Source organism: Cebidichthys violaceus, unplaced genomic scaffold (genome assembly GCF_023349555.1).
Source record: "Cebidichthys violaceus isolate CVI_PGR_0920_01 unplaced genomic scaffold, fCebVio1.0.p SCAF_16, whole genome shotgun sequence".
Lineage (NCBI taxonomy): Eukaryota > Metazoa > Chordata > Actinopteri > Perciformes > Stichaeidae > Cebidichthys > Cebidichthys violaceus.
Window position 1 is genome coordinate 1,330,252 of NW_027176329.1, and position 15,442 is coordinate 1,345,693.

The 15,442-nt window shown below is 45.0% G+C and overlaps 1 protein-coding gene across 2 annotated transcripts in view; it reads right to left on the bottom strand.

Annotated features, from left to right (window-relative positions):
• Positions 1-2,006: 2,006 nt before the first annotated feature.
• The window catches only part of cdh8 (cadherin 8), a 91,384-nt gene continuing 77,948 nt past the window's right edge, over positions 2,007-15,442 (bottom strand). Inside the window, exons 8-12 of one of the 2 annotated variants that reach the window (XM_068710700.1) lie at positions 11,631-11,767; positions 9,028-9,149; positions 8,173-8,290; positions 4,410-4,661; positions 2,007-4,219 (exon numbers count right to left, since the gene is read on the bottom strand). In XM_068710700.1, coding sequence (XP_068566801.1) covers positions 3,732-4,219; positions 4,410-4,661; positions 8,173-8,290; positions 9,028-9,149; positions 11,631-11,767 — 1,117 coding nt within the window. In that variant the 3' untranslated portion in view covers positions 2,007-3,731. Of the gene's footprint in view, positions 4,226-4,409; positions 4,662-8,172; positions 8,291-9,027; positions 9,150-11,630; positions 11,768-15,442 lie in introns of both variants that reach the window. The other variant, XM_068710699.1, reaches the window with a different exon arrangement.

Consider the following 15,442-nt stretch of genomic DNA (forward strand, 5'->3'; position numbering starts at 1 on the left):
CAGTCATGAACTGCACTATTAATACGCGTTTATAAAGCATATATTAACATAGTCCCTAACCATTAGTGCATATCTAAATCATTATATATATAAATGCATGAATAATGTACATCTAAACAAGTTCTTAATCATTTACTAACACTTTATAAAGGACATCATTAATCATCTACAACTCCTTAATAATTGGTTTGTAATATATATAATACTTACTTTACAAATGGGGAATCCATCATTTATAAAGTATGAAAACACAATCATGAAACACATAATAGACGAGCTTATTAATTAAGAATAAAACATTTATAACTATTGTCATGAACTGTATTCTAATGAGTGTTAATGTAGGAACAATGCTTTATAAATGATGAATTAAGTGTTTACTCGTACTTAACTAATGCTTCATAGTGTGTAGTTATTATAACGTGTCACCATGTTCAGAACAGCCCTGGAATTGTGAAGTTCTAAATGAATGAGCTTTTGTGACCTCCCTGAAAAATTCTCAAAATTCACTATATTATAATAAACACAAAACATGATGAACATGTATTGATAAATCACAAAACTGCATTGTTTATTAATGCAACTCACAGAGCACAGACCGAAATGAATGATCAGAATCCTCCAGAGAGAGAGAGAGAGAGAGAGAGAGAGAGAGAGAGAGAGAGAGAGAGAGAGACAGAGAGAGAGAGAGAGAGAGAGAGAGAGAGAGAGAGAGAGCTTGTCATTGTTGGTATCTGGTTGGAGCTTGCTCGCTAATTGACTAAAGCAATACTTGAAGGCAATGGATGAAACTTTTTTTAAAAAAAGGAAAGAGGATGAAGGTGACGGGGGCGCAGGCGAGGCTGGAGGAGGTGGAGGAGGAGTTATCTCCCGCTGCTCCAGCAGCAGATGAGTCACGACGGGAGAGATCCACGGCTCCATCTAAAGGCTCAGGTCGTACAGGAAGAGGAGTACGCAGCGAGCTCCTTGAGTCCAGCTCTGTGGGTCTCAAACGGAGAAAGAGGGAGAGACCTCGAAAAGAACAAGAGGGATGAGGCCGTGATGAAAAACGTTTTCACATGGAGAGAGCACAGAATCCAATGACGCTGCAATAAGTAGTACATAGCAATAGAATGCAGAATGACGTACATGTGTCGCTGCATTGGATATTAGAAAAGTGAATCTCCAATGCTGCACAACAAAATAGAAACAGTCTATAATATAAAAAAGCATCTGTGTGACCCACGTCAGTGTAGCAACATTACAAGAAAACAAGAGAAATGGTCGCTTACATTACATTAAATGACTGTAATGTAATGAGAGAGCCGGTTAGACCTCGGCTGCTTGTGCTGCGATGAGGAGCGTGACAGACAGCGGAGAGGTGAAGGAGAGGAGACTATCAGACACAGATTTAACTCAGCACTTCAGAATTCAAAAGGAGTCATTTTCACACAACGGAAGCACAAGTTATGAGGCCAGAGCGGGTCATCTTCCGATATTGAACTAAGAATTAGCAACATACAATCTAGCAGAAAGCTGCTTTGTCAACTTCAAGGCTCTTCTTTTTTTTTTTTCTCCTGCCGCTGAAAATACAAAACATAAAAGTGTGAACAAGTTGAATGAGGACTCCGATTCATTTTCTTTATTTTGATTTCATGTCTACACACCTCAGCAGACCCTTTTGGTAGAGCCCCGTGATAATTCAGTGTAATAACTTGAAGCTTGATGATGCAAGGATTGGGCTGGGCAAAGCCCCGATGACTGAAGGTCCTAAAGACCCGGGAACTCATTGCAGAGTAAACTCGCGGCTCTTTAAGGGTTCCTCGGCTCGTCTACGGCGGTGTTGTACGAGACAAGACACAGATTAGCAACGGATGGTCAAAATCAAAGCGCTTGATCCCAAATCACTGGATCCTAGATTTCCCATAATGCAACCGATAGCATCTTTTTTGATTGTCTGCAACTTGTCAACTGCATTAAGAAAACCACACCCATTCAGCAATATTTATAAAAATATATTTCACAAAGTAGGAAACAATACAGGGTATCTTAGATTACAGTACAGGGAGTAAATAATTGAACATACACATTTATAAGCATTAAAGCACAGTACAAAATATGATCTGCATGTAGGACTATTCCATATATATTGTTTAGTCTACCGAGAACTGCCATAATACTGTATCAGTACAAACTGAGTATGCACGCAGCTGTAGTGCCATTGAAATTCTCATTATGTGCAAGAGCTAACGTGCAGAGACAAACCTACCACCTCATTGAAAGCTAATGACGTTAGCAGTAACTCTATGTACAGAACAAGTCTTTTTTTGTGTGTGTGTGTGTGTGTGTGTGTGTTGATATCATACAGTGTAAGCACAATATGCACATGGTCTGGATTTGTGTCTTCATTCATTTTCATTTTTCCTGGGGTAATGCGATCTGCGTTTTTTCCTAAATGAGATTCAATGTTTGGAGGGAGTCACACACTCGGGCATCAATTGGACTATTGTGCTCAGACGCTCACTGGCTGTACCTCAGGTTATGGTGTGAGATATATTTTACACAGAATTAGCACGTGTCAGAAAGGTCCCATTCCTGCAGTCCCAATTAATCAGATGGTCCGTATCGTTGCAGTTAGGTAGAGCTCTATTCTGCTTGCTTATCTAGTCTATGGTATCAACCGCAGTAGATGATATGGTTCTGGCTGCTGTGAAAGAGTGTTCAAGTGGTTTAAAAAAACAGCTGAATGTGAAATCATCTAAAACACATTCACTTCAAATTGTCAGCACAGGGAAAAAAAAATAATGACAAAAAAGATTTTAGAACATAAATACAAATAACTCATACAACGATAATGAAGAATCAACACATCTCTTGTCAAAAAAACAAACAGTAGATTACAATTGTATTTAATGTTGCTTCTGTAAAAAGAAGGCCTCAGAGTTTCTACATTTCTCTTTTTTGTCTTCACATCAGTCTTTTATAGGCTAGTAACACTTGCGACCCACACCTGTAGCGTGTAAATACAAAGAGTTGTATAAAGCAAGCCTCTCTGGGCTTTAGATAGTTTATAAATGTGGCCACCAGAGAACATATCAAATGCTAACAAATTCACCTTAAAGCCAATACTGGTTTGTCGTTTTGCATTTCTTTTTTTTTTTTTTTTTTCAAATCACACATACATTCATCATTTGTAATGTAGACCATATATTGCTTTTTCATTGTCATTTCGTCTCACAACACCGATCAGCTGGGCGGCGTAGGGAGACGTGAAACGAGAAGAGTCCCTCTGCAGCTCCTGAGATCCGGCTCGCTGTCCACGGAGCACGGAGAGTCCGCTCAAGCCTCCGAGGACCCGACGTCATCCGTGAGTTCCCTTCACCGGGCGACCGCCAGCAATCCCACGTTTGTTCTGCTACTGGCAGTCACAGCAAATGACTAACACCCAAAATACTGCTAGACACTCCACAACGGAATCTAAGATACACTCCACAAGAATCATAGATCTCCTAAGAAAGACATTGTTTGGCTCAACAATTACAATGCGCTTGACGTAGTGGATGACGACTGCTATACCTCACTCTAACAAGAATACAAAAAGGTGGCCTCCCTTGTTCTTAACTGTTTTTTTGTTTTTTTTTACTTTTTTAAACACCTGTTTCTAAAAGCCAGCAAACCCCCTAGCGTTTAATACACAAGTATGTGGACAGAAAAGAAATCGGAAAGGTCTTTTTTCACTAACAAACCAAAGGTCAGGTCTCGCGGTCGCTCTCGCCCACAGAGTAGAGCTCCCCAAGTCTCCTGAAGCGCGGGCCCCACTCTCTGAGATAGTCATAGTTCTGGTCCGAGTCCGACGACGCCGTCTCCAGTGAGCTGAGGGAACCGGCAATGGATCCCCGGCCCTCGTATCCATAGATCTGGATGGAGTCGTAAGGCGGCGCGGTGGGATCATTGTCTGCCTCGTGGAGCCGCACATTGATGAATTCGTCCACGTCCACGCCGTTCGGGCCGGAGTGCTGGCCCGCCCGCGGCATGAACTGCAAGTCGGGCTTGATGTCCTTGCGCGGCAGGTAGCCGTTGATGCCGTCCGGATTCTGCAACGTGGCGATGTCGAAGGCCTCCGTGTCCTCCTCGCCACCTCCTTCGTCATCGTAGCGGATGATATTCTCCCTCACGTCCTCGTCATCCTTTATAATCAGAGGCTCATTCTTGTGTCTCCTCAGGGTCACAAAAAGTACTACTATTACTGTCAGAAAGACGGACGGAAAGAAAAAAGGAAGAGAGAAGAAGAAGTCTAGGTCAAGCTTTTGACAAGAGGAGTTTCTGTACAAGCAGGTCATTCATCGAGGTCAGATTAAGAAAGGCTTCGTGTGCATCTGTGAAACCAACTCACGGTTAAAACGCCGCAATGCGAAAAAGAAATACCTCACCTAACAGCAGTATAATGCAGGCCAGGATGGCTATGAGAGCTCCCATGCTGAGGCCGATGGGTAAGACGTAGGCCTCCACGTTGCAGGACTGCACGATGCCGTCCTTGCTGCACCCGCACACTCGGATGGTCAAGGTGTTGGTGCTGCTCATCGGCGGGTTCCCGTTGTCCGTCACAATGATTGGCAGGAAGTACATCTCCTGCTTCTGTCGCCGGAAGGTATCGTGCTTGGCCAAAACACTGATTGAATTGTCTGCGAGAGAGAGAGAGAGAGAGAGAGGTAAAGATATGAGATGAATTTACAAAAAAAAACCACCTTTATTGTGCATGAGGGTCAACTAACTTCACATCAATCGTCACGAGCCTCTCTAGCATTCTCACATTCCAGTGCCTTAGATGGATTTCAGCCACCTTCCCCCGTTTTTTTTTGTCGACAGTCCAATTTGGGAATTCTGAGAGAAGGCGAGCCCGAGTCCCCCCCCCCCCCCCCCCCCCTTTGAAAAGCCGAAGAAATGAAGGGACCGCGGCAGGCGACGCTGACTTGGGAGACGACCCAGAAAGGTGCCAGCTGCTCTTTGATGACACTTCTGTGAAGCTGTCTGCTCATTAGCTGGCTCTCCTTACCCTGCTCACATTATCAAACACTCGCATCCGCATACGAATCTACTCCCGCTGATCTCGTGGAAAACCGTACAAGGCTCCCGATGGTCTAACCTCTTGCCTCTGCTCGAGGGCGCACCGAGGAGGGAGGAGGAGAAATGGATGCGGTGATATGGAGAGACGGGCCGCGTTGACAGAGCAAACTTAATCAAAGGACGGGATGCTTCATGATGGAAGTATTTGCTTTGCGCAATCTGTAATTCATGAGAGCATATGCTCAGATTTATTTTCTTACGATTGCTGCCACAAAGTGGTACGCTCTGCTTTGTGAGCACCAACATGTCCCGTTTCATTTGGATCACTCAGCAGTGCACAGCGAGTACGCAAGTATCTACTATACTGTAATGAACCATTAGGGCTTGTCCTTGTACACGAGGTCATTTTCATTTTCTTGGTGACTATTGATGTTAAAAATAGATTCAAACATTTCCTGCCCTCCAATTTATCTAGAAATAAATAAATAAATAAATCTAAGAAATAAAGTGTGCTCCTCAAAGAGAACAGCAGCTGTACCGATCGCCTCTCTTTTGTATTGCTCTTTACGCATTAGGCCGCATTGAAAGCGTTTCATCCAGCGACTGACGGATTCAGATGAAAAGCCGTGTACATTTAAAATATTAATCATCACCATAACAAAAGCAAAAGCTTGTTGGGATACATTTTTCGCTATAAATAACTTAATATGTGGGAGGTTTCCAAATGACAGCAGTGACAGCAGAAGTGACACCAACAGTCTGAAGAACTTTCTGCTCATCTGAAGTCTCTTAATAAGAGTATAGCAGCGACAAACACGTCCACCAATGCCAAATCAGTGGGACTGTTTCTGTACGAAGCAATAACGGGTGTCCTACTCTTACCACACTAAGTGGGTCTGATTGAGTCACACTGTATTTGAATGGACTGTTGTGCAGAATGTGCAGTGTTATTGTACATATTTAAATTAGCATGTGTGCTTAACACCGACATGAAATAATTGGTCGCTGATTACTTATTCATAATACATTCAACCTGCTAAATAGCGTACGCTAATACGATAGCATTCAGGGCAGTCAGAAGTGATCCTATGCTACACCACGAATGCTCCTTTAGCCTCCGCCTGTCACAGCAGAGGCTTTGACACAATACAGCCACACCTGCACTTGAATATGTAGCACGCATGCTAAGAGCGTTGTTGTCTTAGTTTTCGACGACAAGAACTAACATCTGAACAGACGGATGCCGACATTTTGTACGCTGGTCGGTGTAGCTTTTAGCGTGCTAGCTGATTAGCATGTACAGTCAGCAATCATTAGTCAGCACTTTTCCCGAGGTGGCTGTTTGTCTGGTAGCTCCTTCACGAGACACGTCTCCATGATTGAAGGAGGGGAAGGGGACATTAGGTACACAAAGCTACAGCTGGTTTTGGGCTTTTTGTGTTTTGTCCCGACTGTTGACTGGCTATTAGTGTCGCTGTCAATCAAGTGCTGCCTTGTCCCACTGTAACTTAATGCTAAAAGCTTAAAACGTTAGCCTCAGTGGAGAGGAGTGATGAAGTCACTGAACCGACTCAGTAATGTACATTTTTGTAGAAATATGAACTAATAAAGTTTGCCAACATTAGCCACCGCAAGGTTCTGGTCACAAGTTGTGGCCACATCTGCATTGTGTTGCTTCGGGAAAAAAAGAAGAATGTGTAAAGTTCTCAAAAGAGCCTTGAAGAAGAGTTCCCATCAGCAGAATTTCCTTCTTGGCAGCGTGGTGAATGTATGTTGTCTCAATTACTGGGTCCGGCCCGCTCTGCTCTGTTGCAGCCCCGCCTGCCCAACGCCGAGTTGTCAGAGTGCTCGATATCTTGCGCACAGCCGGCCAGAACCTCGGCCGTCTTCCTCGGTGTGGGCAGCCCGCAAACCTCTCCGCTGTGCGATCCACACTATTAGACCCATCATCGCAAACAAAGGGCGAAGCCACCGAGGCTCACGGGAGCCGGGCCCTTTGCACTCGAGTGTCTCCCACAGCTGCCGGTTCAGATAGAAATAGTCACTGAAGAGCTCGGGGATACGGCCCAAAGGAGATTCTTTTCCCCGTTCGGGATTGGCAACACCATTGACAAGTGGTCTGTGCTGTATGTATTATATAGAGAGCTGATGTTTACTGTGGTTTCAGGAGAATGAGAAAGAACGCTGCTTTTTTTTTTGCTGTTGGGGGTGAAACATTTTCTAGCGGGGTTTTTTATCTGTTTTATCATCTTAAGAAACTATTAAATCTCTTCTTAACAAAAGGGCAAGGTTCAGGAACCTGCAAGTTTAATACACTTTGAGGTTGATCCGCTGTTAATACTGAGTACTTTGCAGCGAGCCTGTGCCTGTTAAACAGCCCTTCACTTTTGACTTTCCATTTTTGTGTGACAGAAAAAAAAAAATCTAATTCATTTTCCTTTGGTTACTGCTAAATGTGTCACCGCCTGTGATTATTACACTTCCTGCCTGCTAACGTACCTATTTCAGCAGTAGAAGGTTTTTGTGTGTTTGTCAAAGGACGGGCTCGTCCATTTGATGACCCGCTTTTTATGGACTCTTGCAGTAAGTTAGCCTGCAGCCTCAGCATCGAAAACAGAAGGCTAGTGCCATATGAAGACTATTTGCCCCAAGCTGAAAACATTACACAATGTCATCATGAACACAGCCTGTTCGGAGCTGGTTATGGAGGAGAGGCAGGAGAAGGGGAACGAAGACAAAACGGGCAAATAAACCAATTTGAGTATTTAGCAAATAAATTCGGCACCATCTGCCGCGCTGCAACGCAGCTCCTAGGACGTCACCCTACATTGAGCTACAAGACTACCAGGGAAAAGCCATTTGGATCCCATTCATTTAGTTTCCCTCAAAACGCACTGGGGAGTAAAAAAGAAGCTGGTGTCCACACAATTTCACATCTGCTAATTGTGAGCTACACTGATCCACCAGATTTCATCTCGAGCACGGCTAACACGTCGCGGGGTTGGAGATTAGTCCGGAAAGCCATTGGAGAAATTTACAGAAACCTCAGTCATTCTGCCAAAAAAAAGAAAGAAGAAGAAGAAGAAGAAGAAGAGGAGTTGCTTCTCTGCCATCCCTTTTGTTGCTCACCTTGGTTGTTCTTGATGGTGAAATTGGGGTTGTTGAGCATCTCCGGGACCAGACGATAGTCAAAGTAGTGGCCCTGGATCGGGTCGTCTTTGTCCACCGCGCTGACAGTCTGGATCACCTGCGTTGAGAGACGAGGAGACGCACAGAGGAGGGCTCAAAGTCATTACAGGAGGCAGCCTATTCATTACTCCGGTTTTTTTCCCCGCCGCAGATTGCCTCAGTCTAATACTAGCTGGATCACGTCTGATGAAATATATGCCCTATTCATTCCTGGAGTTTGAGATTATTATCAATGAGGTCCTGTCTAGTCTGGCACACTTTCAGGCTCCTGGCTCTATCTGTTAATCTGTCATCATAGGTCTTATCGTGCAGTACGTCTTTATGATTGATTGGAAATTAGAATTCTGGCCCTGCAGGACAGCTTCCCCCTTTTTTTTTTTTTTTTTGGTTCCTTTTCAATAGAGCTCCCTGTTGTACGTACACAGGTCCCCTGAATGAGGACGATTGATGAGAAAGAGAATGCTAAATACTTGTCCAGAAATTTTGACTGGGGGAGGCATTGAGCCATCTGGAGGAGGACATGAAAGACGGTCTTGAATTATGATCCACTCTGATCAATCCCGACCCGCTCTCACCCCCCCCCCCCCCCCTTTGCTCCACGGACACACGGTGTCAAGGGAGGGCTGTTGCGTAGAGAAGGACTGCACTCCCACCTCTGTGCTGTCCCAGTGAAATAAATAAGCCATAATTCACTGTGGCCAATCATTACAGGGGAGGAGTGAGAGACGAGAAGAAAGGAGCGGAGAGAGAGAAAGATAGATCACAGCTTTGATAAATGAAATAGTCTTTCCTTACCTGTCCAGGTTTTCCATTTTCACACAGGAAGGCCTCGTATTCGGTGGCAAATTCAGGGGCATTGTCATTAATGTCCATCACTCTGATGGCTACGATTGCTCTCGATATCTGACTGTGGTTCCCTAGATAGACAGATAGAGGAGATACACAAAAAAAGGAGAATAAGCAAAATATAAACTACAAAAAAATAACAAGGTTACACATGAATATCCCAGGTACATTCTGTGACCTAGTTTTAATTTCCTTTATTTTCAATCTTTATTTCACCCTTCATTTCCTGAGCTGACGGGAGGACAGACGATAAGCCACATCAATCTACATTTCAGCCGGCATCAGCGATGCAAAACGGGATTCTAGGCAACAGAGGAGAAAGAAATCCCATTCAAAGTGCTTTTGAAAATCCCCTGTACACTGTGATGTTTAAAACATGAGAGTTAAAACATGCATATTAATAAGTCGTTGGTAACTGAAGTCTAAAAAGACAATGAAAGGCTGTTTAATTAGATTAGATTTTGATTGGAATTATTCATCACTGGTAATTGACAGTGGCTTTCGAGTGTCCCCGTCAACGGTTGTGTTTATTAATCAGCAGTGCAAATGCCAACTTTTAAGGCAATTATGTATTAATGTGGCCCCAGTGTCAATGACAACGGTGTGCTTTTGTTTTCTATTCTTTTCATCCATGTAATTGTTTGGCTTCATGAGGCTTGGTCCGATACCTTATAAGACGAATGAATTGCAAATAGCAAAGTGAAGACTGAGAGTTTTGGTCATTTAATCAAAGGGGCCTTTTTTTCAAGCATAGCAACTGTTCAAATGTTTGGTTTAAAACTGGCTTTAAAGAGGAGCCGCCGCTGCAGTTACAAGATAATGCAGAACTGAATTTGCTTTCATTTCCCAAAACTCTTGGGCCAATTGCTTGAAAGACATCATCATGTTTATTAAAGAACTATCTGTGCTAAAAGGTAGTGTAACAGCGATGTAAAGAGAACCTTACAGTCAGTAAAAGTCCTCATTAATGTCAGTAAGGAAGCGAACATCTGAGGTCTGCTAAAAAACTAAAATGCAGACATTGTATGTTTCTGCAAAAATCCTGAGTGTAATGAACTGAACTAGGCTGCTTATTGCCTATGAATTCAACTTTTCATCTGTAAAAGGATTTGTGGTCTCTTTCTTCTTTAAAACTTTAAATATATATATATATATATATGTATCACTTTAACTGGTACTTTTATCCTTTATTCGTATTTATCTGGAATGAAACCGACAAACACAGCAGAGGGCAGAACGCCTTAAGAAAACCAAGGCCACCAGACGGGCTGGGAGATGAGTTGAAGAAGAGGTAAGCAGTGAGGAGAGGACATTGACAGTGTGATAGACAGTGATAGATGGATTAGGGCAGAGGGAGAGAGGTAGACTGAACACCCCCCCCCCCCCCCCCCCTCCAGCAGCAGACAGGGAATAGAGTCTGATTAGTCAGATGTCAACTGGTGCGAGGCGGCAGAACGCGCCTCCGTTTGGGTGGCAAATGGCATCAGGGTAGAAGTGGGAACACATCTATTCCTCTTCACGCCAGAGCAGACACCTCCTCCACCCCCTCCCCCACCCCCCCCCACCTCCATCCGTGAAGAGGAGCAAAACCGCCTTATTTATTTTGCCAAATTCCTATTAGGTGTTCTCCGAGATGCCACTATCTGGAGCCACAGTTACTTTGCCAGGAGGCACGAACACGCTTTAAATGTACGGCTGCGAGAAATGACAAGGCAACCGGCTTATCAAATGAGACACATTCAGCTCCTCTGCTGCGACGGAGGGATGCGTCTGTGCTGCACGGCCAAAACATTATGACGGCGTTTGGGCTTTCATTTGCTCCGACAATTAATGTGTGTTTCCTTTGATTAAGGGAAGAAAGGGACGGATGGAAGATGAGAAGGAGAGCGGGATGGAGAGAGGAAGAGGATGGGGGGGGGGGGGGGGGGGGTACAAGTTACAAGCTGTGTATATTTCTATTCCAATTGCTTTAAGGGGTACATTAGGCTTTATCACAACATACAGCCCCCCTGAAACAATCTGTATGCAAATAGAGCCGTACATATGGTTTGAGCTGTTCGCAGCTCTGCCGGCAAGATTTTCGACGTAGTCAGTGAGTTTTGCGGTTCGCAGATGTTCTTTAATCTGTAATGGATGCTGGCGTTTGGAGCAATCCACTCTGGAGCATGTCTTTAAAACTGTTTATTTGATACGTCTTAATGTTCTCGCACTTCCACAAATTGACTACTGAGCTGTTTAATTCAATCAAAACTCAGCAAATTAACGTATTCAATGCCTCCGTGGATTCAAATGCTAATTGTTTGTGCCACACTCAGGGAGCGATTAGCAGCGGCGCTTTACAAAGGATTGTGTGTAGCAGGTCAGTGACTCTTTTGACTGAGGCAACCCGCAAAGTCGCTCAGAAGAAGGAGACGCTGTACGTGACTGGCAGCACTTCCCTGCATGCCAATGAATGTCTAATAGTATGGTGATTTTCAAAACCGGGACATTAGGATTCACGGGGAGCCGCGCTCACGGTGGGGGAGAGTGCGGGGTCAGGAGAGGTCACTTACTGACTTCGGTGGCGGTCACCGTGATGTTGTGCCACATGTCCGTCTCCCGGTCCAGCGGTTTGGCCAGCGTGATCTTCCCGTCGTCCACGTTGATGTTGAACTGCCTCTCCAGGTCCGTGTGCCGATCGATGAAGTACCTGCGGAGACAATCTACCGTCAGAACCCAACCCACCGATGCAGCCTTTTTTTTTTTGTCTGGCGCTCTCACTTAGCCATGAAGGAGATACCTGTAGATTAATGCACAGCTGTAGGAAATCAATAATCATCTAAGGAATAATTACAGCTTTCACACAAGCAGCAGGGGGGCATTAAAGCCTCATAAGGTCCGAGGAGATCACAGCTCTTGCAGGGAAAAAAAAAAAGACCATTAGTACGTGTCGTGTCAGGGTAAGGGATGGGGTGTTGTTAACCCCGTTTGGGATCTGTCAACACTCAATGGCCCCCAAAGGCTTCGCATTAATGAGTGAGGACAGCAGTGTGTCACACAGGAGCTGGAACAACAGAGGGTGGGAGGGGATAATGGATGCGATGGAGATGAACCAATGACCGGCCTGTTATGTGTGACCTTGTCTGGCCTTATAGGCGAAATGATTTTGTTTTGCTTTTGTCAAACCTCTAGCGACGTTTGGGTCCTTGTCAATAAAGCGCCGCGTGTTTAAAATGAATCGAGCGTGGCAGCAAAGGACGCGTTTGTGAAGCGTTTCTTCTCTCCTGTTTTCCTGCATGACCCCCGCATGAGACACACTGACTGCTTGAAACTTGTACAGTGTTAAGTATACAGCGGCAAGACATTAAAAAAAAAAAAAAAAAAAAAACTCCAGCAGCGGGTTTGAAATTGGAATGCACATAAAAGAGAATATTCCGAAGCTGTGAAATTGCTCTTTCATGTTGCAGCAGGCGCAGTGCCAATTCTTGGGACGAGCCCACACAAGAGCGACTAAAAAAAGAATTCTGTCATTACGGGTCATCTTTGCTTTCACGCGTTTAACTTGCCGTGATGCGTGACTGTCATAAACATCCCACTCACCTAAAACACTGGGCCGAAGTGAGCTCATTACGCCGCGTACCGCGAGTGTTCCCACACCTCCGGGACAAACTCCTTCTGTTCCCTCTCTCTCTCTGACATCTTCCCCTCACAATCTCTTCCCTTTCTTACTCACCGACAGTCAGAAAGTTTTTCCCTCTTTTTCTTTTCCATCCAGCTGGGTCTCTTTCTAATCCGAGCCCTTGCAGTCCCCTTCCCCACACCGCTCACCCTGCTCTGCCTTCCTTTCTAACCCTGGGTCCTGCACCGTCTCGCAGTGGAACTGCTCAAGCCTATCGGTGCGGACCTGTCGGCAGGAACCCTACGGTGTCTCTGTGGGAGACTAGGAGAGAGGAGAGGGGGAGGGATCCAGATCCAGAGGGATGGAGAGAGAAAAAGAGAGGAGCGCGCCAGAGAAAGACAAAGTCACAATAACAACAATTTTAAAGGAAGGAGAGTGCTGCTTATACAAGAACGATAGGAAATGAAATAAATAAACCACTGGCCCAGATTCCAATTGTTGGGGAGATGTACCGAGCCGTGACATTTCCATTTTTGAGATGAAATGGTGTAAAATCCTCTAGACGCCGGGCTGGGAGAGGTCCATGAGGACCCACACCTCCCCCCCCACCACCATTCTCTCTCTTTCTCTCTCTCTTTGCCCTGCAGACGCACAGCACTTTCAAGACAGGCAGACAGCAGCAAACCACCTGGGAGCAGCCTCTCTCCTGCAGCCTGAGTGGATCCCAGTCAAACTCTGACAGCCTCACGTGGAAGCGGGGAGACAGACCCTGAAATGTTCTGCCACCTGTCACTCAATCTGACAACGTGATGTGAAAAGAATTAAAAGCAAATAAAAAAAAGAAAAAAAAAAAATGATATCCAGCGTTATACGTGCGTGGTTTTCCTGAGTGTGATGTGTGCAAATGTGTGCTCGCGCGTCCCCTGTGTGTGTGTGTGTGTGTGTGTGTGTGTGTGTGTGTGTGTGCGTGTGTGTGCGCGTCTGGTTCCAGCTTTGCCTCGCTCTCCACAGGCCTTTAAAACGCCACCGGGCTCACCTCAGTCCACGTCTAGGCTGTCTGTGCCAAATATTAGAAAGCAGTGAAGCGTCCTCACAACTGACGCAACGGACGTTGGGATACATTCCACCTCAATAATGCGCTAATCAGAATGCATCGGTGGGACAGAGGACGTTCTGTGCATAATCATGAGCTGTAATCTGTGAGATCATTATTCATTTTTTTCCACTCGTCTTGCGGTCCTTCGGCGCGTCGCAGCGCTGCGTCTCTCACAGATCACCCGTCAATCAAGCGGTGCGGCCGGGACATCCTCTCTGTTTGAGTTTCCGTGGGTGGCGATCTCTCGTCTCTTTAGCCCCGATGGCTATCATTGCTCACGCTAACTATCCGGTGATTTGTCTCCTTCTTCCCTAAACGCGGAGGAGCTTCTCTAGCACGGATGTGCCAGACTCTGAGCAGTAAGGGTGAACGCTCTCATCGACTGCATGTTGCTGCAACAAACAGTAACACATACGAGCAACGCAAACCTTTACTGTTATGAAATATTCTCTCATCTGCAATGGAATGTTAGAATTATGATAGGATTTGGGGGAGAATGGGGGAATAAGATTCATGTCAGTAAGAAACACGTATTGGTCACTGAACATTAGTCACATGTGCAGATTGCTTGTGTGAACCACAATTACAGATGTACTGTGAATGTAAAGACTTTATTTTAATGATTTAAAGGTTTATTATTCATGAGGAGCTATGTCTATGGTATGATGTCTTATGTCGCTGTGGAGGGAGTCTGAGGGAATAACTATCATGACGGTTATCACTCCTCATGAAAACACAGTACAGGAGTTCATTCACGGTTCATTAATTCATGTTGTGTTTTATCGCTCGTGGATTAAAAACTTTATTTGTTACAAAGTAGATCTTTTTTTTTAAAGCACTGCAATCTGAGTGTTGTAGCATATTACAGTTAACAAAAGCTGAACCCAAAAATATTTGTTTCCATTGCCGCACTGCAGTACTGTTGTACTCTCGTACTGATGTACAACGGCCGGACTCTAGTTAGCACACAAGGAATACGACGTCACCAAAGTAGAGGCCTAAAGGTTAAGCAGCCAGGCAAAGGTTTCCACTCAAGTGTGTCTTTGTGCTTATTCACACCTGTGTGTGTGTGTGTGTGTGTGTGTGCGCGCAGTGGGTGCTGTGTTTTATCTCCATGTCCGTGTGAACGTGTGTGTGTGTGTGTGTGTGTGTGTGTGCGCAGTGGGTGCTGTGTTTTATCTCCATGTCCGTGTGAACGTGTGTGTGTGTGTGTGTGTGTGTGTGTGCGCGCAGTGGGTGCTGTGTTTTATCTCCATGTCCGTGTGAACGTGTGTGTGTGTGTGTGTGTGCGCGCAGTGGGTGCTGTGTTTTATCTCCATGTCCGTGTGAACGTGTGTGTGTGTGTGTGTGTGTGTGTGTGTGTGTGTGTGAGTGACTGAGTGCCTAGCTGAAGGGAGAAGAGGTGAGAAGATGCAGAACAGACCTTTTAGTTGTTTTTGTCTGCAGAGAATAAAAACCTCTGTGACATTGCTGCTTGTTATTAGGTCAGGGACCCCACTGGGACGACCGCAGACCTACAGCTAATTCCTGCAGTCCCCTGAATGCTGACCAGTCGCCTTTTAACATTGCATTTTGTTAAGGTTAGCCTTTTTACGAGGAAGGAGATTTTCCTTGAGAGTCATAAATAACAAAACAACAGAAGTCCTGCAGAAGAGGCCTTCTTGACATTC